Below are 24,187 nucleotides of genomic sequence, written 5' to 3'. Positions count from 1 at the left end.
AAGCAGCCATTACTCTTATAAAAATGAGAAAAATATCTGGGCATAAATCATTACGACATTGATATACAAAAATTGCAGCTTGATAATCCATGAGCTGTCCAACATTCATCACTCTTAAATTTCTATAGCACGTCTGTGTATCATTAAAAACTTTCACATATTCTACAATTATTCTAACCACTTTATTTTGTAAAATTTAGGTACATTTGTAATTAGAGTAGAGATTACTAGTCCATAAAACACAACAATATAAAATATAAGGACTAACTATTGCATGATATAAAAGAAGTAAAATTTTATTTATAAGAAAATTTTTCAAACAACGCATAACTTTAAATCCTCCAGCCTCTTTAGTAGCAACTAAATCGCTGTGCCGTTTGCAAGATTAATTACAATCAACAACAAAAAAAACAAAGTATATCACACAATTTACCTGAGTCAATGGCTCTCCACTCAATAAAATTTTTCCACGGCTTTACTGTATAATCAGGAGCAAGTCTGCAACGGGACAGCAAGAGGTCCCTTCGACCTCCAGTATGAATAGAGGCTTTGTGCAATCCTGGGCTCATCTTGATCGAAACATGGTTTTCAGCATCTGGCGATATACAGTCGAAATACAGCACAGATGGCCCCTAGCCTATTACCTCCGACTCATTTTACATTCATGCCTACAAATATCATGCTACTACGGGGAGGCAGCCCATAGTAGATAAATTATGAGTAAAAATAAAATTTTAAGAAAAGATAAAATTTTCTTGAATTTTTTTATTTTCAATATAACGGTATTCTGAGGCAACTAATCGATTTTTCACATTGGTGTTATAAGCAGTGCGACCTTATAACCCAAATTAAATATAAAAAAAAAGTTTTTTTTCAACTGAAACCCAAATCAAATAAAAAAAAGTTTTTTCTCAACAGAAAGTAAGGAGTAACATTAAAAATTAAAACAAATTAGACAAAATAATTATGTATATGAGGGGGTTTGCCCCTCGTCAATACCCCGCTCTTTACACCAAAGTTCTAACTTTATTCAAATTCTTGAACAATGACTCCTGAATTACAAAAGTTGTTTATTTAGAATAAATAGCTCTTTTAAAAGTACTAAAAATACTTTTTATTTGTTATTTATATTTATTATTTGTTTGGTAACAATTTTTTCAAAAATCAAATATCCATGAAATAACGAAAAAAATATGAAATTAATGCATAATGAATTCATTAAATTCATGGAATTAATGAACAATGAATTAATAAGCATATATTAAAAAGATTGAATAATTGCTGGAGTAAATTGTTGGGAGAATTAACTGCACAATATTCAAAACCTGATTATACAGTAAAGCCGTATTGGCAGCTTTATAGGCTGTAAACATTGATAAGAAATGTCTGACTGCTATTATTTGCTGCAATTGTAAAATTGTTCTGTTGGCTTTCGAAAAAATCTTTTAAAAATACGCCATCCTATAAATAAAAAGTTGAAATAGGGATGTATCCTATTAGTTGACAGAGATAAATTTCACCAAAAAAATAATAGATATTTTGGTCACATATGCAGTCACCATCATCAGTAGCGTCAACATTACTACTGATGACGGTTACTGCATATTCAACATTTTTTGTTAAATTTATCACTATCTATTAAAAGAATTTATCCCTATTTAAGCTTTTAATTTACCGTCATGGAAAGGCAGTATGACCTTCAAAATTATATGAACTAGCCTAGTTGGCTATCCTGAATTTTCAGTTCCAAGCTTTTTATAGCCCAATTAATACCTTTCTGAATGCTGTCAGCGAAACATTTTTGTTAGATAAAACTGTGTTTCTAGCAATTTATCAGAAAATTATCAGCACGTGCTGTTAACCTAACAAACGGTATAACAATTAAAGAAATATCATGTATAATTCTTAAGAATAAATTTTCAATCGTTTAAGTAGAAATATATTTTACTACGAAAAAGTTTCTGGTTTAGTTTTTTGGTTTGCAACGAAATTTAAATTTTTATTCGTTGCATAAAATGGTATTTATTATGGAAGTGGGAGCATACTAAATTTAAGCAATTGTGTAGAAAGTGTCGGGGCTTTTTGTGTATCTGGATTGGCCTCAGTTGGGCTCTCATTGGCACAAATTGGCCTACACAAAGACAAAATTGAACAAACGGTTTTTAGAAGAAGGAATATTTAATAAAAAAGAAATGTATTGACCGAAAAAGCATGCTGTCCTAGCAAATCCCAAATTGATCAAAATATTTTTCATGTGCTCCATGTTAAAATTGCTATCCTCGTTGTTTGGTAATTAAGGATACTTTTCATATCCTTTCCTAACTTAAAAGCACTTGCTTCTTCTTCTAGCTCCTACTACAACAACACCAACTACAACAACAACTCCAACGACGACTACACCAACCACCACCACACCGGCAACTACAACAACACCGACTACAACACCAACCACGACAACAACACCGACTACGACAACAGTGGCAACAACTACCACGACAAGTAAGTTTAGAAGAATTATTTCCAATCCGCTTTTTTCCGGTGGTAATAAATGATAAAATTTCAAGATTAGTGAAATGGGTTTAGATTCCTTAGATCCCTTAGAATAAGAGTTTTAATTAAGCCTTGTTTTATTATTAACTCAACTCTTTTTCCTTCAAGTTAAACTGATAAAGAGATAAATAGAGCTCAGAACGAAGCTGGAAAAGAGCTTTTTCTTCCAATTAAAAAATGATTCGATTTGCTTTTAATGCTGGTTAAAACTATTTTAATTTCAAATGTTTCATTTAAAAAAAAAATAAAAACTGTCCAAATTAAAAAGCTTCTTGAGAGTCATGAATGCACGAATGCAGTATATTTCGAACAAAATTCATTGATAAAACACGAAACAAAAACAATAAAAAAAGCACTTGCAAATGGGAGTGAGAACCTAACAATCCAAAATACTTTTTTTTCTATAAATTTACAATCGTTGGAGTCAAGAATTATTCCAGGGAAAGTTATTAAATTTGTCATTAACGTTCTAAAATTAAACGATGATCAGTACTTCCAGGCTCTTCTTTTGTAAATATTGTCCAAGGAGTAAAACGAAATATGAGTGTCAGAAAAAAGAAATTCCTTATACATATACTCAATCCCCCCTCCCCAAAAAAGAGAGGTGTATATTGGAGGGATAAAGTAAGCTGTACAAGCTAAAATAGCAACTACCGAACTTAAATAGATTAGAATACATTTCAAGCAAGTGTAAAACAAAAAACAAGGGTTTTCTTCTGAAAGTAAGGAGCAACAATAAAAATTAAAATGAATAGAAACTTTTCCGTATCTGAGGGGGAATGCCCCCTCCTTAAAACTCTTTTCTTCGCGGTAAAGTTTCTAGTACTCTTAAAAAAGTTTCTGACTCCTATTAAACGGCCCTTGCGTTCCAGGAGTCGTTCTTAAAGAATTTGGACAAAAGGTCGAACTATAGCATAAACATCGGAGTATTGAAGAGGGGGTAGAATAATTCTTTTATCATTTTCAGTATAAAAAAAAAACTTGTAAATAATGACGAAGACCACACCGCCTTTCAATAATACAAATACAGATGAGAGAATAATGAGGACCTTTTTCCCAAGACAGTGAGTGAACAAAACCTATTTGAATATTCCAGCCCTATGTCTAAGGGAAATAAAAAAACATATAACACAAAAAACCCTTACAATAAAAGGGTTTTACAATAAAAGGGAATACAGAAGAGATAATAATGAGGACTTTTTTCCCAAGACCCTAAATGAACAAAACTTATTTGAATATCTTGGCCCTATATCTAAGGGCCGTCTTCAGCAAAGAAAATAACAAAACATATAGCACAAAAAACCCTTACAATAAAAGTTCTTGGTTAAAAATCCGTTTTTAAAATAGCCTTGGCATCATTACTTCTCAACGAAAAGTTAAGCCAAGACTGTGTGATAAAAGCCAACATTTTACAAGCTAAAAAGGTTCATTCATTTCATTAACTGTATTTATTACGCTCTTTACGCTAAAGTTTTTTACTATTTTAAAAAGTAGAGTTAAGAGAAAGAGTCAAACTTTAGCGTAAAGAGCGGGGCGTTGATGAAGAAGCAGCCCCTTTCATATACGAAGTAATTTCTGTTCGTTTTAAGTTTTAATACCGCTCCTTACTATCCGTTAAAAAAACTTGTTTTTTCTTACTTAATCAAATAAAAGGAATGTCTCAAATTTTCTAATGGATGCAACTTGGGAAAACACAACATGCGTGTCATGGGGGGGGGGTAGCTTCACTCTGACCACTTTGAATATTAAAAAGGGCACTTGAACTTCTGGTTACCAATCCAGTGAGTCCCCTCCAAACTTTATGCAACCACCCTTTCTATAAAAACCTTATATGCCCCCAGGACATAGCTTACAACACTTAACCTGAGATCTGTGAGGGGGGGGATGTTATCCTTAAAGATATTATTTATGGAACCTCAAATAAGATTAACTAAATTTCTATCTCCAAGTTTTGATTGGAGGCGTTTGGGGAAATGATGGGCGTGGGGTATGTGTTGGTTGCTCTCAATTCACTTATGCCTCTTAGAAAGGTCACTACAACTTTCAATCTCAAAGCAAATGAGCCCTTCTGCAGTTTATAAGACCACCGATTCCATAAGAACCTTATATATCCTTAAGGCATAACTTACAACGGTATCCCAAGTCCACTGGGGGGTTACGTTAACCCTAGAAGCACAATTTTATGTTTTTGGGACTATTTTGAACACATTCACTATCTCATAATTTCAATCAGATGTGTTTATTGAAAAGAAAGGTTGACGGGGGGGCTGGGGGAGTGAAACAATGGTTCAAATGCAGTGCATAACCATTTTCCAATGTTTGAGGCGGGTGATTTTGTACTAGCTACAATCTACAATAGGTCTTAGAGGGATGCCTTGTTTGTTCGATTTTGGTGATCAAAAAAAATTTGAGCAAAAAACACCACGAAGGAGAAATTTATTGTACAACTGAGCAATGATTTTGCCATTTTCTTTCAGAGTTTTTAATTTTTTTATAACTTTTTGAGCAAATTGATGAGTCCGGTCGTGGGTTGATTTAACATAAGTGTTTGTATCACTTAAATCTGACTGAATTTTACTATCTTAATCGGTTTTATTCATAATTACTAAGGAGTTGCTTTTATCGGATTTAGTGATTTTTATTGAGGAATCATTACGGAGTTTGTTCAAAAATTTTGTGTTATATGATTTTTCCATTGCGTTTTTGGGAGAATTAGGAAGCTTTAATGAAGTATTGTAAAGAGTGTTAATCAAACAAAATCTAACTGTATCTGGGTTTGAAACAAGGGCACTACATTTGTGGAGAGAGGATTCTAAAGATGCTACCAAGTCTGCAACTGGATCCTGTTTCGGTAAAAACGAGAATTTTGGCCCTTGTTCTAGGATCTTTTCTTCAACATAGCTAAGTTTTTTAGATGAAATATTTACAGTCGCAGGTCCATGACTTATCTTAGGATTATAAACTGGGTTGACCATTTGAGACTCATATTTCTACCTTGCAAACTTATTAGTGAGTCTCTCTTTTGACATGCGGAAATCATGGTGAAATAGATTCCTTTCCATCCTTACAATCTGAAAAAAATCATTAGTTGACAAATTCTGGGACAGAAAATTTCTGAGGGATTTTCGTTCCGAGGAAATTACGTGTCTTCTGTGTTTTTTGTCCTTAATTGAATAAAAAAGTTTTTTTTTAAATGAAAGTAAGGAGCAACATTAAAACTTAAAACGAACAGAAATTACTCCGTATATGAAAGGTGCTTTTCCTCCTCAACGCCTCGCTCTTTACGCTAAAATTTGACTCTTTCTCTTAACTCTATTTTTAAAACAGTAAAAAACTTTAGCGTAAAGAGCGGGGCGTTGAGGAGGAGAAGCCCCTTTCATATACGGAGTAATTTCTGTTCGTTTTAAGTTTTAATGTTGCTCCTTACTTTCATTAAAAAAATTTTTTTACTTAATTTCTGTACGTTTTTGAATTAATGCATTTTTTGATCCTGGCTCTCCGCGCATAAATAATTAAAACGGAATTTGCATATTAATTAATTGCAATTAATCGGAAGATTTTGAGAAAAGGAGCGAGGGGGGAGGCCTAGTTGCCCTCCAATTTTTGGATTACTTAAAAAAGCAACTAGAACTTTTAATTTTTTACAAACGTTTTCATTGGTAAAAAATATACATAACTTACGAATTAACTTACGTAACGAACTTCTATATTCGTATGTTTTTATTGCGTTTTTGAGGGGGTTCAACCGTCGTCGATACCTCGCTCTTTACACTAAAGCTGAAATTTTATCTCAATTCCTTAAGAATGACCTCTGAATCACAAAGGCCGTAGAATAAATAGTTGAAATTACTAAAAATACTTTAGCGTAAAGGGTGAGGTATAACGAAGAGGTAAACCCCTTATATGCGTAATGATTCTTTTTCGTTTTAAGTTTTAATGCTGCTCCTTACTTTCAGTAGAAAAAACTTCATATTTTTTTCCTTGTTTTTTTCAAATAATGCTAGAAAATCCTGCACCCCCTTCATTGAAATTCTCTTCCCCCATGAGAAGTTTCTCCATGAAAATATCCTCCCACGTAACCCCCCCCCCCTCAACTCTCCCCCCTAAGCCAAAAAAATCCCCCTGAAAACATCTGTACACTTCCCAGTAATCATTATTATATGTAAACACAGGTCAAAGTTTGTAACTTGCAGCCCCTCCCACGGGGAACTGTTGGGGAGTAAGTTGTCCCAAAAGACATAGTTATTAGGTTTTTCGACTATGGTGAATAAAATGGCTGTCTCAGAATTTTGATCCGGTGAATTTTGGGAAAAAATGAGAAGGGAAGGGGGCCTAGGTCCCCTCCAATTTTTTTGGTCACTTAAAAAGGGCACTAGAACTTTTAATTTCCGTTAGAATGGGCCCTTTCGCGACATTCTAGGGCGACTCAGTCGATACGATCATCCCTGGGAAAAAAAAAAACAAGAAAAAAACAAAAAAAAAAAACAAATAAACACGCATCTGTGATCTGCCTTCTGGCAAAAAATGCGAAATTCCACATTTTTGTAGATAGGAGCTTGAAACTTCAACAATCAGATGTAACTATTGTAGTAAGGTCGCTCCTTACTGCAGTTCGTTACCACGAACGGTTTGAAATAGTCCAAAGACAATAAAACATGGCTTTTGGAGTTGGATTCTTCGCGGTATCGAATCAGTAATCCTAGAACTTCCAGAGAAGCACATTTTGCCCTTTTTCCTCCCAAATCGTCCAATTTGAATCAACATTTTGAGATAGCCATTTTGTTAATCGTAGCTGAAAGGTCCAAATTATGTTTTTGGGAGTGATATGACCCCCCACAGTCCCTGGCGGAATGGCTACGAAGTTTACCCATTGTTTACATATAGTATTTGTTACTGGGGAGTATAAAGACATCTTTGTGGGGGGATTATATGGAGATATATTTTATACGATTAGGTTTTTCATAGGGAGGAAAGTTTGCAAAGGTGAACTTTCGAAAAGAAATTTTCCATGAGGTAACTTGCGAGACTTCACATATGAAATTTGATTTCTTTGTCTTATATTCTCGTTGTTGACCCTATTTAATGTTTGGGAATTTTTTAATCTTGGGGATTTTCTAATCTTGGGGAACTGTCTGGGTGAAAATTTCAGCGAAGTTGGATTTTTGTGGGAGGATTTTTACGTGGAGGAGGATTTTGCTTGGTAGATATTTTCCATAAGGGAATTATAACCGGAAGAAATTCTCCATGGGTAAATTTTCCGCGGGAGAAACTTACTATTAGGAAGAGGGAGGATTTCCGGGAAAAATTTCCAAATAGAGGGGATTCCACGATGACCTCAAGATCTATTTGGAATTCAATAAAGCAGATTTTTCCAAATGAAAGTATACTACGAAGCATTTTTCAGGTTGAATCCTCAGCAAGAAATTTTCTGGGGGGAATTTGCAGCAAGGATGGAATTGACCGGGGGCAATTTCCTTGGGAAAGAATTTTATGCGCGAGGAGCTTTCCGTGTAGGATTATTTTTTGGTGGGAGTGGGGGCGGGGGGTGATTTACTGGGATTATTTGAAAAATGATCAAATATTAATTTTTTTAAACAATTTTTTTTAACAAATACAGAAGAGAGAATAATGATGACTTTTTTCCAAGTCAATTAATGAACAAACCCTATTTGAATATGTTGGCCCTATATCTAAGGGCCGTCTTCAGCAAAGAAAATAATAAAAATATAACACACAAAACACTTGCAATAAAAGTTCTTGGTTAAAATCCAAACAGCCATTCCTTCAATAAAAACCTTAAATGCCGCCACGGTACAACTTACAACCGTCGCCCCCACACTCTGGTCGTTTGTATCAAACAGTTTGTGGTAACGAACTGTAGTAAGGAGCGATCCGGCTCAATAGTAAACGTAACCTTAAAAAATGGGGTAATATGCTAATAGATACATCAAAACAATCAGATTTTTATGCTGATTTAAAATATATAAGTTTCATCAAATTTAATCTTACTTGTCAGGAGTTACGAGCCTGAGAAAATTTGCCTTATTTTGGAAAATAGGGCAAATTACCCACTAAAAGTCATAGAATCTTAACGAAAACCACACCATCGCATTCAGCGTATCAGAGAATCGTGATGTACAATTTTCAAGCTCCTATGTTCAAAAATGTGGAATTTCATATTTTTTTTGCCAGAAGACCGATCACGGGTGCGTGTTTTTTTTTCTTTTCCCCAGAGGTGATCATATCGACCCAGTGGTCATAGAATATTAAGAGAGGGCTCTTTCTAACGGAAATTAAACGTTCTAGTGCCCTTTTTCAGTGACCAAAAATACTGGAGGGCACCTAGACCCCCTCCCACGCTCATTTTTTCCCAAAGTCAACAAGTCAAAATTCTGAGATAGCCATTTTGTTCAGCATAGTCGAGAACCTAACAGCTATGTATTTGGGGACGGCTTACTCCCTCACAGTCCCCGGGGAATGGGCTACAAGTTACAAACTTTGACCAGTGTTTACATATAGTAATGGTTATTGGGAAGTGTACAGACATTTTCAGGGGAATTGTTTTCTTGGATAGGGAGGGAGTTGAGGGGAATGGGTTACATGGGCGGATCTTTCCATGGAGAAACTTTCCATGGGAGGAAAGAATTTCCATGAAAGGGGCGCAGGATTTTCCAATATTTTTTAAAACAAAAAACAATGAAAAGATAAATATGAAAAAGTTTTTTTCAACTGAAAGTTTGGAGCAGCATTAAAACAAAACGAACGGAAATTACCCCTCATATGAGGGGTCCATCTCCTCCTAAATACCTGCTCTTTACGCTAAAGTATATTTGGTAATTTCAACTATTTCTTCTACGGCCTTTGTGATTCAGGGGTCATTCTTAAAAAATTGGGACAAAATTTAAGCTTTAGGTAAAGAGCTAGGTATTAAAGAGGAGGCAAACCCCCTCAAATGCGTAATAAAATTATACGAATATAGAAGTTCGTTACAACAGTTAATTTGGAAGTTAAGTATATTTTTTATTAATATAAAGGTTCGAAAGAAATTAAAATTTCTAGTTGCCTTTTTAAGTAGCCAAAATTGAAGGGCAATTATGCATCCTGCCCCACTTCTTTTTGCTCAAAATCGTCCGATCAAACCTAAGAAAAAGCCATTTAGCCAAAAAAAATATGCGAATTTCGTTCTAAGTATTCATTTGCGGTGAGCCAAAATCAAAACACGCATTAATTGAAAAACGTTCAGAAATTAAATAAAAAAACAAGTTTTTTTTAACTGAAAGTAAGGAGACATTAAAACTTAAAACGAACAGAAATTGCTCCATATATGAAAGGGGCTGTTCCCTCCACAACGCCCCGCTCTTTATGCAAAAGTTTTTTACTGTTTTAAAAAGTTAATTTGAGAGAAAAAGTCACATTTTAGCGCAAAGAGCGGGGCTTTGAGGAGGGAACAGCCTTTTTCATATACCGAACAATTTCTGTTCGTTTTGAAGTTTAATGTCACTCCTTACTTTCAGTTAAAAAAAACTTGTTTTTTTTTATTTAATCAACCTAAAAAGCCTTGTTATATGATCTTTGAACTATTTTGAATAATATGACTGTCTCAAAATTCCATTAGACGTATTTCGGGAAAACATGACGTGTGTTTTGTGTAGGAGGAGGGGGCTAGCTGCCCTCTGATCCCTTTTTCTCTTTAAAGCCGGACTATAAATTCTAATTACCAGTTCAATGAGGCCCCTTTGATGTATATACGACCACCTTTTCTATAAAAACCTTAGCTGCCCCCATGGCATAACTTAAAAACCTTGCCCTGTTGTGGGAGCGGAGGTGTATCACTCAAAGACATAAATCCGGACCCTTAAACTACGATAAATAAAATTGCTATCTCCAAATTTTATTGGATATCTTTGGGGAAATAATGGGCTCTCGGGGATGGGTTACTCTCAAAACACTTTTTACTTTTACATAGGGAACTATAACTTCCAATTTTAAATCTCATGAGCATCACCTGAAGTTTACACAACCATTTATTACATAAAAACCTTATATGCTCCCAGGGCATGACTTAAAAACCTATCCCCACGGCACATGGGGTTGTGTCGACCTAGAGGCATTGTTACAGGTTCTTTGGAATATTATGAAAAAAAATTACTATTTCACAATTTCAATCAGATTTGTTTGGTGAATAGATGGGTAGTCGGGGAGGGGTTAGCTGCACCCATCACTTTTGAATCTTAAAAGGGAACTAGAAATTCGAATTTTCAACCAAGTGGACCTCCTCTATATTCTAAACAATCATCCCTTCCATAAAAGCCATAAATGCCCCCGGAGCATAACTTACAACCCTTGCCCCCGGCTTCGGAGGTTTCTTTCAACCCTAAATACCTCGTTATATGATATTTCGGACTATTTTGAATAAAACGGCTCTCTCATAATTTATATTAGATACATTCCGGGAAAATACGACATGTAGGCGGGGGGGGGGGGTGACAAGCTGAGATCTGATTACTTTGACTCTTAAAAGAGCACTAGATCTTCTGATTAGCAATCCAATGAGCCCTTCCGAAGTTTATATAACCATGCTTCCTGTAAAATCTTAGATCCCCCCAGGGCATAACTGACAACCCTTGCCCTGAGGGCCTTGGGGGAGGAGTTTTCATCCTCAAGATATAATTTTCGGACTTTTTAACTACGTTGAAAAAAATGGCTATCTCAAAATTTTATTTTAATGTGTTTCGGGAAATGATGGGCGTGGGAGGGGGTTGGCCGCCTTCTAATAACTTTTAATCATTAAAATGGTACTAGCCCTTTCAATTTCCGATCGAATCCACTCTTTTTGAAGTTTCTACGAAAACTCTTTCGGTACGAAGTGTCCTTGTCAAAAAAAAATAATACATTATGCTAACATCGTTCTTTACTTAGGCAGTGCTATTGCGCTGCCTATAATTCTGTAAACTTGAATTGGCTTTATTATAAATTTGTGTAATACTATCTACTTCTGTTTGACTAGTACACAGTACTTCCAATCTCAAAATTTTGGGATCTCCGATCTCTTTATTTCTCCAATAAAATATATTTCCAAGTTAGTTTTGCCTTTTCATTAAAAACGTGAAAACGCATTATGTAAGCCGTAAATTCTCATGAGTGGGATAGCAGGCCAATGTAACAAAGGCGTACAGATGTGCCAGGGGGCAAATTCCTGAGAATGTAGGTGAGGCGAAATACTTTTTTTTCAATTTTATTTTCAAGATACAAAAATAAACATTTTTTAAAATTAAGAAGGGAGAGTAATTTTTGTTTTCTTTCAATAAATATCCCAAAAATGTATTTTTCAAAATGTCCTTCCCCGCAAGCCCGATCCTTCCCGATTCAGTCGGTGCATCCGCAGGTGCCACAGAGCCTCTTGCATGTCCGAAGATGCCCCAATAGAATATTCAGTGTCAGCTTCATGCAAAGGAAACCAACACAGAACGAAATATTTCTGAACAAAAATTATGCTTTATTACTTAGCAACAAATTTGTTTAGATTTGAATACTTTGTATCTACGCTGTGTTTAATTTTTCATTTGTATTGTTTTATTTATGTAACTGTATTTGTGTTAATGTTTTATCTATCTCTTGGTCAGGGTTGAAGTTTTTGGCACTGAAGGGTGTCTTCGTTATCCTAACACTTTATTACAGTCGCTTTCTTCTCTTTCTAGCCCCGACTACAACGACACCAACAACGACAACAACACCAACGACGACTACACCAACTACCACCACACCGACAACGACAACAACACCGACTACAACAACAACACCAACCACGACTACTACGCCAACTACGACAACGACTCCAACTACGACAACCGCTGCAACTACAACTACCACAAGTAAGTTTTGGAAGAAGCTATATAAATTTAAGCTCATTTTGGCTATAGAGAAAAATAATAAAACTCTTTTAAGCTAAGTGAAAGAGAGTAATAAAAATTAAGTCCTTTGGAATAAGATAATTTAGGGCCAGTCTTGTTTTATTTTTTAATACGAGTAGAGTTTTCCATATAGATTAAAATATTGGCGGAAGAATCTAATAGAGCTCAAATTTAGGGGCAACAAGGGATATTCATCCTATATATACCTATGCACACACAAATACAGCAATGAGATTTTTTTCCAAAAGGATAGTCAGAGGGATTCTTTACAGTGATTATTATAGAGGTAGCAGTTGAAGTAGTAGTAGTAAATGTAGTAGTGGTAGCGGTTATTTGTAGTAGCATGCCCATATTACCATTTGTCAATTGATCTTCTCCTTTAAGCATTATCTGAAAGTTTCAACTTAATTCCCAAATCATTTCTTGAGATAGCCTCTATTGAATATGTGCAAGCATAAAGTGTATTTTTATTTAGTTCATACCGTCAATGTTTTAAATGTGGTGGTGTGGCAATAGTATTAGTAGCAGTAATACTCGTAGTAGTAGTATTAGTAGCAGTAGCATGCAAATATCATCTTTTTAGCCAATTCGTCATCTCCCTTATCATTTCCTGAAAATTTCAAATTAATATACTAAGTTATTTCTGAGATTAGCTTTTTGAAAACCCTTTAATATTTAGCGTGTTTTATTTGGTTAAACACTCCCTTCCACTTTCCCGAAAGACTCACCTGAATGACCTTTGTCTTCTTGGAAAGTAATAATAATCTTTACGGAAAGTCAGTAACACCTGCAATATTTTAACAATGAACAAATTGCCTTGATTAGACCCCTTACCTTGAGAGCTGTGGCAGTTTGACATCCCCAAAGTCGTAATTTCTGGGCCCTTAAAAACGCTGAAGAAAATAGCTGTCTTAAAAGTTTGATTGGATATCTGTTTTCGGAATTAACAGACACGTCAAGGGGGCTTCAAATTACTTTTGACTCTTAATAAGCCCACTATAGCAGTAGTCGGTCAAAAGGGGCTGTCACAGCCCTATCTCGGTGTACTAATGGAGCTGCTAACCCCTCGTATCATCTCAAATACTAATAGCGCAGCTATGGGTGTATATATGGAGCCAAAAGAAGCTACCAATCCCTCATGTCTGGTCTTGCCGTTGAGATTATTGTTTTCTGAAAACAATGCATTCGATTGGCGAGTATTTTGTCTTATCTGGAGATCATTTCGCAAGGTCTTGACATAACAGAAAGAAAGCTGGTCCAAGCAATTATCATTACTTGAAGTGAGCTTGAAGTAGGAAGATGTCAAATACAACAAATTTATACATGGATTCTAATATACAATTAGAAGAGATTTTTTGTGCTCTAATGGTATCGAAGACATTGGTTCTATTGATAGTCAACAAAACTTGTTTCAGTTCCAAAAATTATAAAGACTAGGGTCCCAACGATACTGGTTTTCCATTACCAGACTTGCACATCAGTTTCGATCCCCGTGTCTCCATTCAGGGCTCAATCCCCCTCTAAACATTTCCTCCCATCCCAACTGCCCCTCCCCCAATTTTTTTGAACTTGTGATTTTTTTTAGCTTTGAATTTTTTGTTTTACTTTAGAATTTTTTTGGAACTTAAAATTTTATTAACTTAGAAATCTGTTTTATTTCTTAACTTTGAAATCTTTGTTGATGGAACAGAATTTTTTTAACTTAAATATTTTTCAACTTTTTATTCATGTTTTAAACTGACATGTGATCTTTGGTGAAGAAGGTTTCCAGATTTTTTTTTCATGTGGCCACCAACGTAGTAGCCTACTCTGTGGTTGGTCATCGACAAGAATTGGTTTATTGTATGTTTTCGATCAATATTAACTGTGCATTTTAAGGATAAACAATTAAATCATATTTAAAAAGTGAATATAATATATTTCAAGAAGGTGTGTAAATATGATAATGTTATTGTAGAATTAAATGCTGATAAATATAGATATTTGAACTACGAGACAAGTTCTTGTAGTAACACTTCGTTAATTGTATGCATTCATTGTCATGACGGTGAGAGATTAAATTTCTTTAAAGTATCGAAAAACTTCAGCTCTTATGAAGGTTGAAATTGCAAGAATGAAATTTTCAGAGATGGTACTACTCAAAGAGAATACAAGCTTAAAAGTAATTGTTGATGAGGACGATAGTCGACCTCTTGCTCACTGCGCGGGTAACACGTTGCCTGTTGATAAATGTTATCGCTATCTTTCAGGTAATTAGCATCCAAGGGAAGGTAAAAAAAAGAAAAGCGTACTCTTCTACCAATATCATAAACCATATCTTGTCGTTGGGTCGGAACTGTTACCTGTGTAAAAATAATGCGGTAATAAACAGTCAAATAACTGGCGAAAATGGGCATTGGCAGATAGTATCATCAAGGAAATGAATAAAAATTTAACAAAAAGCAAAGCATCGGTGTACATTAATAATGTCATCAATAGTTTACAAACAGATATCATCATTGAACAGAATAATAGTAATGATTAAAAATTGAAGATCAAATATATGAAGAAAGTGTGTGCACATGATAGAATTAGTATTGCATTGAATGCTTAAAAAGACAAATATCTATACTACTAAACAAACGATAATGGTGACACCATCGGAAAAGGTATATGAGGATTGTCAGGTTGGGCTTAAACATAATTCATGTCCAAAAGTAATAGTTGACAACGAGGGTCAACTTCTTGTTCACAGCGTAAGATAAGATATGTATTTCAAAAATGTCACCCACAAACCCCGAAGGGCCGATTTTCAATTCGAAGTAATAAAACCCAACAAAAATCATAAGTAAAAAAAAAACAACTAAAAAACTGGCAAAAAGTGCCAAAAACTAAAATATCAGAATGGTAAATCATTCATTAGTCAAGAATATTAAGTGGCAAAATGTTAGTAAGCTAAAAAGGTAAAAACTAAAAAGGAGTGACATAGGACATACGTTACAAATATTTAAAAGAGAAAATTTAAAAAAGGGGAGACAAACGAATCAAACAAAATTAAAACTTCGGTATCGACAGTACCAACAAAAAAGAAAGAGAAACAGTAGTGGTTTATTTTATCAGTAATGAAGGGAAAAAATCCTTTCTTGCTTGGATATCAGTTCAAGTTTATTGTTTATCATTTTTTTTTGCTGCTGTTCAGATGTAATAAGTTATCGTCTTGCAGTACAATTTTAGTCCGTAAACTCGTATAGTCAAACAGTTCGTGGTAACGAACTGTAGTAAGGAGCGACCCGACTCAATAGTAACCTAAACTCTAAAAAAAGGAATTTTAATACCAATAGTTACATCAAAAACATCGCATTTTAATGCTGATTTTAAATATATAACTTTCCTCAAGACTAGTTTTACCTATCAAAAGTTACGAGCCTGAGAAAATTTGGCTCATCTTATAAAATAGGGGAAACCACCCCCTAAAATTTATACAATCTTGACGAAAATCACACCATCAGATTCAGCGTATCAGAGAACCTTATTGTAGAAGTTTCAAGCTCCTATCTAAAAAAATGTGGAATTTCGCATTTTTTGCCAGAAGACAAATCTTGGATGCGTGTTTATTTGGTTTTTTGTTTTTTTGTTCGTTTGTTTTTTTTTCCCAGGGGTGATCGTATCGACCCAGTGGTTCTAGAATGTTGCGAGAGGGCTCATTCTAACGGAAATTAAAAGTTCTAGTGCCCTTTTTAAGTGACCAAAAAAATCGGAGGACACCTAGGCCCCCTCCCACGCTCATGTTTTCCCTAAAGGTCACCGGATAAAAATTCTGAGACAGCCATTTTATCCACCATAGTCGAAAAACCTAATGACTATGTCTTTGGGGACGACTTACACCCCCGCAGTCCCAGTGGAAGGGGTTGCAAGTTATAAACTTTGACCTGTGTTTACATATAGTAATGGTTACTGGGAAGTGTACGGACGTTTTCAGGGAGCTTTTTTGGTTTGGGAGGGAGAGTCGATGTGGGGGGGGGGGTTACGTGGGAGGAATTTTCCATGGAAAAACTTGGGGAAGAGACTTTCAATGAAGGGGGCGCAGGATTTTTTAGCATTATTTAAAAAAACAATGAAAAAATAAATATGAGAAGTTTTTTCTACTGAAAGTGAGGAGATTATTGCGCATATGAGGGGTTTACCTCCTCGTAATACCTCGCTCTTTACGCTAAAGTATTTTTAGTAATTTCAACTATTTATACTACGGCCTTTGTGATTCAAGGGTCATTCTTAAGGAATTGGGACAGAATTTAAGCTTTAGTGTAAAGAGCGAGGTATCGACGAGGGGCGAACTCCCTCATATACGCAATAAAAACATACGAATATAGAAGCTCGTTACGTAAGTTAATTCGTAAATTACGTCTAATTTTTACAAATGAGAATGTTCGTAAAAAAATTGAAAGTTCTAGTTACCTTTTTAAGTAATCAAAATTGGAGGGTAACTAGGCTTCCTCCCTCTCTCTTTTTCTCAAAATCTTCCGATTAAAACTATGAGAAAGCCATTTAGTCAAAAAAAATTAATATACAAATTTCGTTTTAATTATTTATGTGCGGAGAGCCAAGATCAAAACATGCATTAATTAAAAAACGTCCAGAAATTAAATAAAAAAAACAAGTTTTTTTTTAATGAAAGTAAGGAGCGACATTAAAACTTAAAACGAACAGAAATTACTCCGTATATGAAAGGGGCTTTTCCTCCTCAACGCCCCGCTCTTTACGCTAAAGTTTTTTACTGTTTTAAGAAGTAGAGTTAAGAGAAAGAGTCAAACTTACTTCGAAATTTGCATTTTTTTTAGTAACAAACGTACTTCGTATATGAAAGGGGCTGCTTCCTCATCAACGTCCCGCTCTTTACACTAAAGTTTGACTCTTTCTCTTAACTCTATTTTTTAAAACAGCAAAAAACTTTAGCGTAAAGAGCAGGGCGTTGAGGAGGGAAAGCCCCTTTATATACGGAGTAATTTCTGTTCGTTTTAAGTTTTAATGTTGCTCTTTACTTTCATTAAAAAAAAACTTGTTATTTTTATCTAATTTACTTAAAGCGTTGACAACCCTGTAAACCATTTTTAATCAGAGAGGAGAAGGCTGGACATATTTCATAAATGATTTCTGATTGGGCGAGGAAAAGGATTTGCAAGAAAATGCCAGAAAAATATCACGTTATCCTAAATTTGGCCAATTTTTTTTACTTTTGAGTATATTTAGTCTTCTAAAGGGACAGAGCTATACCCTGTCTAGCTTAATTTGCCATCCATCTTGCACATTATCTTATCTGAAGAAAATGGATTGTATATTTATTTACTGTGTTTGAGCCAAAAATCCAGTTTAATGCCATCTATACATTTTCTGGATCCTCAGAATTTTGCATTAGGATTCTTATAAGAATCCCGAGGAATGTGGAAATGTCTAACTGACTTTAAACTGAATTTTTGGTAGCTCTTACTTTTGGTAGACTATTGTATTTTTCTTTATATCTAATCTTCTAAAATGAAGGTGTTGTACCCGGTAAAGCCTAATTTGTCTCGCACGCTATTTAACTGCCAAAAATCGGGGTATTTCTATACTTTGTAAAGCCAAAAAATTAAAAGTAAAAAATTCCGAAATCTAACTTTTTGGCGGATACGACAGTATGCAACATAGACGATGGATAGTCGGAATCCATGGTTATTTTTGTTGTTTCATTTACCATAAATTAATTCTTTGTAACACAACTACCTATAGAAAGCAGATTGTCTCCCCAAACGCGCCTATATTTTTTCTTAACACAACCAATGAAAATTTTAAGATATGCTTTGTTCAGCGAATTTGAAAGGTCTGGAAATTATTTGTTTGGGGATAACATCCTCCGCCATAGCCCTCAGGACGAGGGTTGTAAATTAAGCCCAGGGGTATATAAGGTTTCTATAGGAATGGTGGTTGTACAAACTTTGAAAGGGGCTCATTCAATTTGAAATTGAAAGTTTTACTCACCTTTTTAATAGTTGAAAATTCTTGTAGGACAACCAGCCCCCTCCTCCCACGCCCATCATTTTCCCAAACACATACAATAACAATTTTGAGCTAGATATTTTGTTCAGCGTAGTTGAAAGGTCCATTAATTATTTCTTTGACGATGACATCCCCCTTGAAGTCACGGGGGCATACAAGGTTTTTAATGGAAAATGATGGTCGTATAAGCTTCGAAACTGGCTCACACGATTAGAAACTGAAATTTACAATCGGAAATTGAGTGATTAAAGGGAGACAGCAATTATTGTTCAGCATTGTTGAAGAGTCCTCTAATTAGGTCTTTGAGGATGAGCCCCCCCCCCCCTACAAACACGCACAGCCTTCATGGCAAGGGTTGTAAGTCAAGGCCGGGGGGTATATAAAGGTTTTATGAAAATAGTGAGATTATAAAATTTGGGGGGGGGCACTGGGTTGGAAATGAGACGCTCTAGTGGCGTTTTTAAGAGTCAAAGTGATCAGAGGGCAACTAGCTTCCCCTTAATTCCTCTATTCTTAAAACGCACACGATAGAAATTTCGAGATAGTCACTTTATTCAAATAGTCTCAAGATCATACGACAAGGCCTTCTAGGTTAAAACAACCACTCAAAGCCTGGGGGCAAGTCTTCTAAGCTATGTCCCGGGGGGATAAAAGAGTTTTATGGAAGGGTGGCTTCATAAGCTTTAGAGGAGACTCTTTTAATTGCAAATTGCAAGTTCTGGTTCATTTTCAAGAGTCAAAAAGTTACGAAGGAATGATCCCCCCTGACACCCTTTTTTTGCCCAAGCAATATCTGATCAAAACAGTGAAATGACCAACTTGTTTAAAAAAGTTCAAAGTACTCATAAAAGTACCTCCAGAGTTAAAACAACCCATCAGATCCCTGGGGCAGAGTCTGTAAGTTATGCCCTGGGGGTATATAAGGTTCTCACGCAACGAGTAGTCTTATAAACTTCAGTTTGGGCATTTGAATGGAAATTGGAAGTTATAGTGAGTAGTAATTAGTCAACAATGGCTGTCACAGCCCTATCCCAGTGTGCTATTGGAATTCCTAACGCCTCGTATCCCCTCAATTGGTACTGGTGAAGAAGTTACCAATCCGTCACATCTGGTATTGCCATTGAGATACCAGTTTTCTGGATACAATGCATTCGATTGCCAAATCTTTTTCCTATATGGGGAGCATTGCCCCAGATCTTGATATAAAGAAAGAAAACTGGTCTAAGCTATTATCCTTACTTGATGTAAAATTAAAGTGAGAATATGTCAAATAAAAGAAATTTTGACATGGATTCGTCATTGCCATTATTTCGTTCAATGATGGCATCTGACGGTGAACTATTATTGATCCTATTACGTTCATCGATGCTTTGCTTTTTATTGAATCGTTTTAGTTTTTTTTTGTCATATTATCTACCAATGACTGTTTTATTTTGCCAGCAATTTCACTTTCTATTACCAAATTATTTTTACACAGCTAACAGTTCTGGCACCGAGATGAGATATGACTTATGACGAATGTGTGGCAGTACACCAGTCTTCTCTGGTGTACTCCAGAGTACCTCTAAAATGGTGTACTGGTGTACCTCTAAAATGAGGCAAAGATGGCGATAGGGTTTATCGACAGGTAAAGTATTTCTGAACCCATTCCTATCTTGTCCCCAATCCCTTGCTTTACCTCCCGGTTGAAAATTTGCAAAATCTCCATTTTTTTTTTTTAATTTACCTCTTTGTCCATGGACCGCTGAATTGTACCAAAACGATACAATTGTACCGCGTTGGCAACGCTGGTGCATGAAACTCTAGTGCAATCATATTCATAAGGGTATTTGGTTTCTCATTATTACCATTTTAAGATCCTTGTGAGGTGGGTTTGAAAGCCCAATACTAAAGCTGTCTAGAAGTGCGTAGAACAATATTTCGTTGTCTTTTTTGTATTTTATAAAAGAAATTTTTGAGAGCTCTAAACTCGCCCAAGCTTAGAATAATCTAAACTAGAGCCAAAGATAGGATTGTTTGTATTTCAAAAAATCAAACTATCTTAGATTTTCTTTTACAGCTACAAGGATTCCTATTGCTCCTCAACGTTTTGGTGTGCTGCGTTTTCCGATAAGAGGTCAAATATATCGATTTACTTCTCCAGTTAACCGCACAGTAACCTATAAAAACTGGATGACACGAAAACCACAGCTTACAACAACTCAAAAGATAAAGCACAGCGGAATAGAAGACATAAACAATATAGCACTAAGCTTGGGATCATTATCCGAAAGCTACTCTTCTGTCACATCTGCTGAAGAAGATCACGAAATCCCTGTTCCCTTATTTGGAAATTTGTTGCATAAGCTTCGCAACCCTTCCCTACCATCATTTTTGAATTCTAAGACAACAAGCTCTTGGAAGAAAAAACGACGAAAGCCAGCCTTTTCAGCCTTTAAGAGGAAAAAATCACCCATAATAAGAGTTAACAATGAATTTCTAACACTGAAAAAAACCGATTCTAGGCCTGTGGTTTTCGACTTATCAATTAGATGACGGGTTAGAAGAGTGTTAGGCAGTGTAGAGATGACTTGTAGAGCCGGCTAGACTTAATAAGGGAGTTTTCATAAGACCTATTGCAATCAATTTTAGTTATTTTAGAAATTCCAAGATAGTTACAGTAGCTTTAAGTTTCTAATTATAGTGTCTTAAAGTTCTCACCGTGTTTAGATTAAAATAACGATTAAAAAGAGATCCCTCTCCTATATTTCACTGTTAAAAAGTGTGCATGAAATCTATTGGCACATCTTGTGATGTATTTTCGTAAGCCAATCCCATTACTCCTCAATTTTGGAGAAATGTGTAGCCCACCTCTAAAACAGGGTCGACTAATGCTTCGGGTTAACTAATGCTGAGTGGCAAATCTAGACAGCCAAGCAAATGTAGTTTTGGGAACGATAAGTAACTCCTTAGTTTTAGAACCTGGTTGGTTCTTTTGTAAGAGATATTAAACCAGTAATGCAGTTTTTAAGGCACAACATTTTTTTTCACTATTAAACTCTCTTTTTCTCTGTAATAATAAGTTTACAATAGTGCAATTTCTTAAAAAGACGTGAAAATTTTAGCACACTTTATTACACAGATTAATCTTATCTTAATCAATTTTCTGGGGTCGCAACTAAATTTAACAAGGTCTTTATTTGGCTAAAAAATTACATTTTATTTTACAGCACAGAAATTTATCAAACAGAATTCATTTTTATAAGCGAAAATTGCTATATTTATTAATGTTGGTGGTTAAAGGCTGGTTTGTGTAAAGTTAGTTTACTGTCCCCATAAAGCACGTTAGTTAAATTGAATTCAATAAGCTTTATCCTGTTATTCCCTTTAACTAAAGTTAATGCCGATCAGAACAGTCAAGATAGAAAAGGAGTGACGAAGATTAGATGACAAATATATTTTTCATCACGGATGCTTTTGTAAATGTATTAATAGAAAAATATACTCATATTTTTTTAATCCAGTTTTTATTTAAAGTGTTAATGATTTTTATTTTCGACGTCAGGAAATTCAGTACATATCTTGGTGTTAAGTTTCATAATAGGATACAATAGATTAATCCCAAAAAGAAACGTAATAATTATTTGTTGTTTTTTTTATTTTACTAACAACACGCGTCAAATCTTGCTAAAAAAAAGTTTTGTTTCTGGAACAGTAATTTATAATTTTATTACACATTGGTTTTGCAAATTTTTAAAGTTTAATAATATTGCATATATGCAAAAATTGATTCTAAGTTGCTTTAAACAGACTTTTGGTTGGCTTTACGTGCTTCAGAATTAAATACAGCTCCTATGGTTGAGGTTTTTTTGTATGTTTTTAATGAAGCTATGCACACTCGCTTTAAAATAAACACTGACTTCTAGACTTTTTCTAAGAATAATTTTTTTCTAACAATTTTTTCTAATGTGGAACTTGGCAAATTTGGGTTCTTAGAAAAAAATTTGACGGAAATATTTGCATCTATTTAAGATAGAAATCTAGAATATAGGGCACACATTTATTATTCAAAATTCTTTCTATTGCTTCTACTTGCCATGCCATGTAGTTTTCAAAGCTGGTTTACCCTTGAATACCAGTCATGCTAACCAAAAAACCTTCTTTGGTCTTTTTATACGACCCCATTGATCTGCTCTATGGCCGTCCACAAAAAATTATGTCTGAATAAACAACTACAAAGATCCAATCTTATACCAAAAATGGCCTAATGGTCCAATCTACATTCCTACTAATGCAACTAACAGCTCACTGCATCACCAAGCTACCTGACGGCAACACAGCTAAACACACTCTTCCTCTAACTTGGTCTATTCAAAAATTGACTCTTTGTCACCTCTTGTTATTACCGTTACCTTTAAATCTTTTCTTGTGACACCTTCCTATCCAATTTGGGGAGCCACCTTTTTGTTTGGCTCCAGACAGACAGCGCTACCACCTGATATCACCCATGGTGTGCTATTCTTTTCGAAAACAGGATCCTTACACAATGTTTTTCTAAGTATATGATTTTTGCATATTCCTGCTTGGCATTGCTAAATTACCTTTATGCTAAGTTCAGATACATGGCGTTTTTATGAAATTTTGGTAGGATGTGAATTACATGCTGTGTAAAATAATTCAACTTTCCACTTGGAAGTTTTACTCGCAGACCCTGCCTATCTGCATGCCGAATGAACAAATATTCCCTATATTTTCAATTTAAAGTACAGCTGAATCATGTTATGATTTAAACAGACATTATCAGAGTCTTAACTTTATTATCTGCAGCAAGAAGTATTTAAATTCATTGTTGAATAAGTAATCGACTGAAAACACAAGCATTCTTTTCCCTTCTAGATTTTTTATCTGACTTTTAGACTTTTAGACTTTAGACTTTTAGGCACAAATACATGTGCCAAACGTGTTTTTTTCCTTTTTTAACGAATGACTTTATGGATTGAGTAAGTGTGCCATAAGAGTGAAAGGATTAATATGAGGATTTTCTTAAAGGGCAAGAGAATTTTTGAACTGAATTTTTTTCAAGAAGCATTTAGTTTCAAATGGATTATTCGAAAATTATTATATTATTAAGGTTCAGTATGACTAAGCTTCAATGACTAAAAGTTTATCAAGTTGCAGTTGCGCTGCACTACACACTGCATAAAATATGAGAGTACCTAATGGCCGTTTTGAAAAATCTTCATCTTTCAGTGAAAAAAGCTTAGTGAAATATGGTCATTTCCAGGAGCAAAAACTTACAAGGCTTGTCGTTTTTCTAACAAAAAAAACGAAAGAAAACTATGTTTGGATTTAAGCAGTTCATAAAGCTTATGGTCGAAAGCAGGACTACTATTTGACTCATCAAGCAAAACTATTTAGTAAATAGGCTTTAAGGATGCCCAGTACTTTCTTGTTCGAATTATTGGTTTGTTGAATAGATCCTTTTTGATTAGACTAGGTTAACTAACAGCAGATTCTCACCTACCGGAATTTCTGGACTCTGGGTTTCCAGATTCTAGGTGGACGTTTTCTTTGTGTACAATCTGACTAATTGCATGCATTTTGGTAAGTTATTTATTTGCTGAGCTGTCAAGGTTTCAAACCTGATGGATGAAGATTTTCTGGTATGTTCTTTGACTATACAGTTAGATAAGAAATTTAGTTACGTTTTATTTTATTTCAATGATATAAATCCCTTA

At 34.9% G+C, this 24,187-nt stretch overlaps 1 protein-coding gene across 1 annotated transcript in view; it reads left to right on the top strand.

The window, feature by feature from the left end:
* The window catches only part of LOC136027685 (uncharacterized), a 22,732-nt gene extending 841 nt beyond the window's left edge, over positions 1 to 21,891 (top strand). The window contains exons 2-4 of the mRNA XM_065705132.1: positions 2,350 to 2,499; positions 12,249 to 12,422; positions 20,530 to 21,891. Coding sequence (XP_065561204.1) covers positions 2,350 to 2,499; positions 12,249 to 12,422; positions 20,530 to 21,005 — 800 coding nt within the window. The 3' untranslated portion in view covers positions 21,006 to 21,891. The remainder of the gene's footprint in view (positions 1 to 2,349; positions 2,500 to 12,248; positions 12,423 to 20,529) is intronic.
* Positions 21,892 to 24,187: the final 2,296 nt, after the last annotated feature.

Source organism: Artemia franciscana, chromosome 5 (genome assembly GCF_032884065.1).
Source record: "Artemia franciscana chromosome 5, ASM3288406v1, whole genome shotgun sequence".
In the NCBI taxonomy this organism is placed as follows: domain Eukaryota; kingdom Metazoa; phylum Arthropoda; class Branchiopoda; order Anostraca; family Artemiidae; genus Artemia; species Artemia franciscana.
This window is presented reverse-complemented; position numbering and strand designations above follow the sequence as displayed.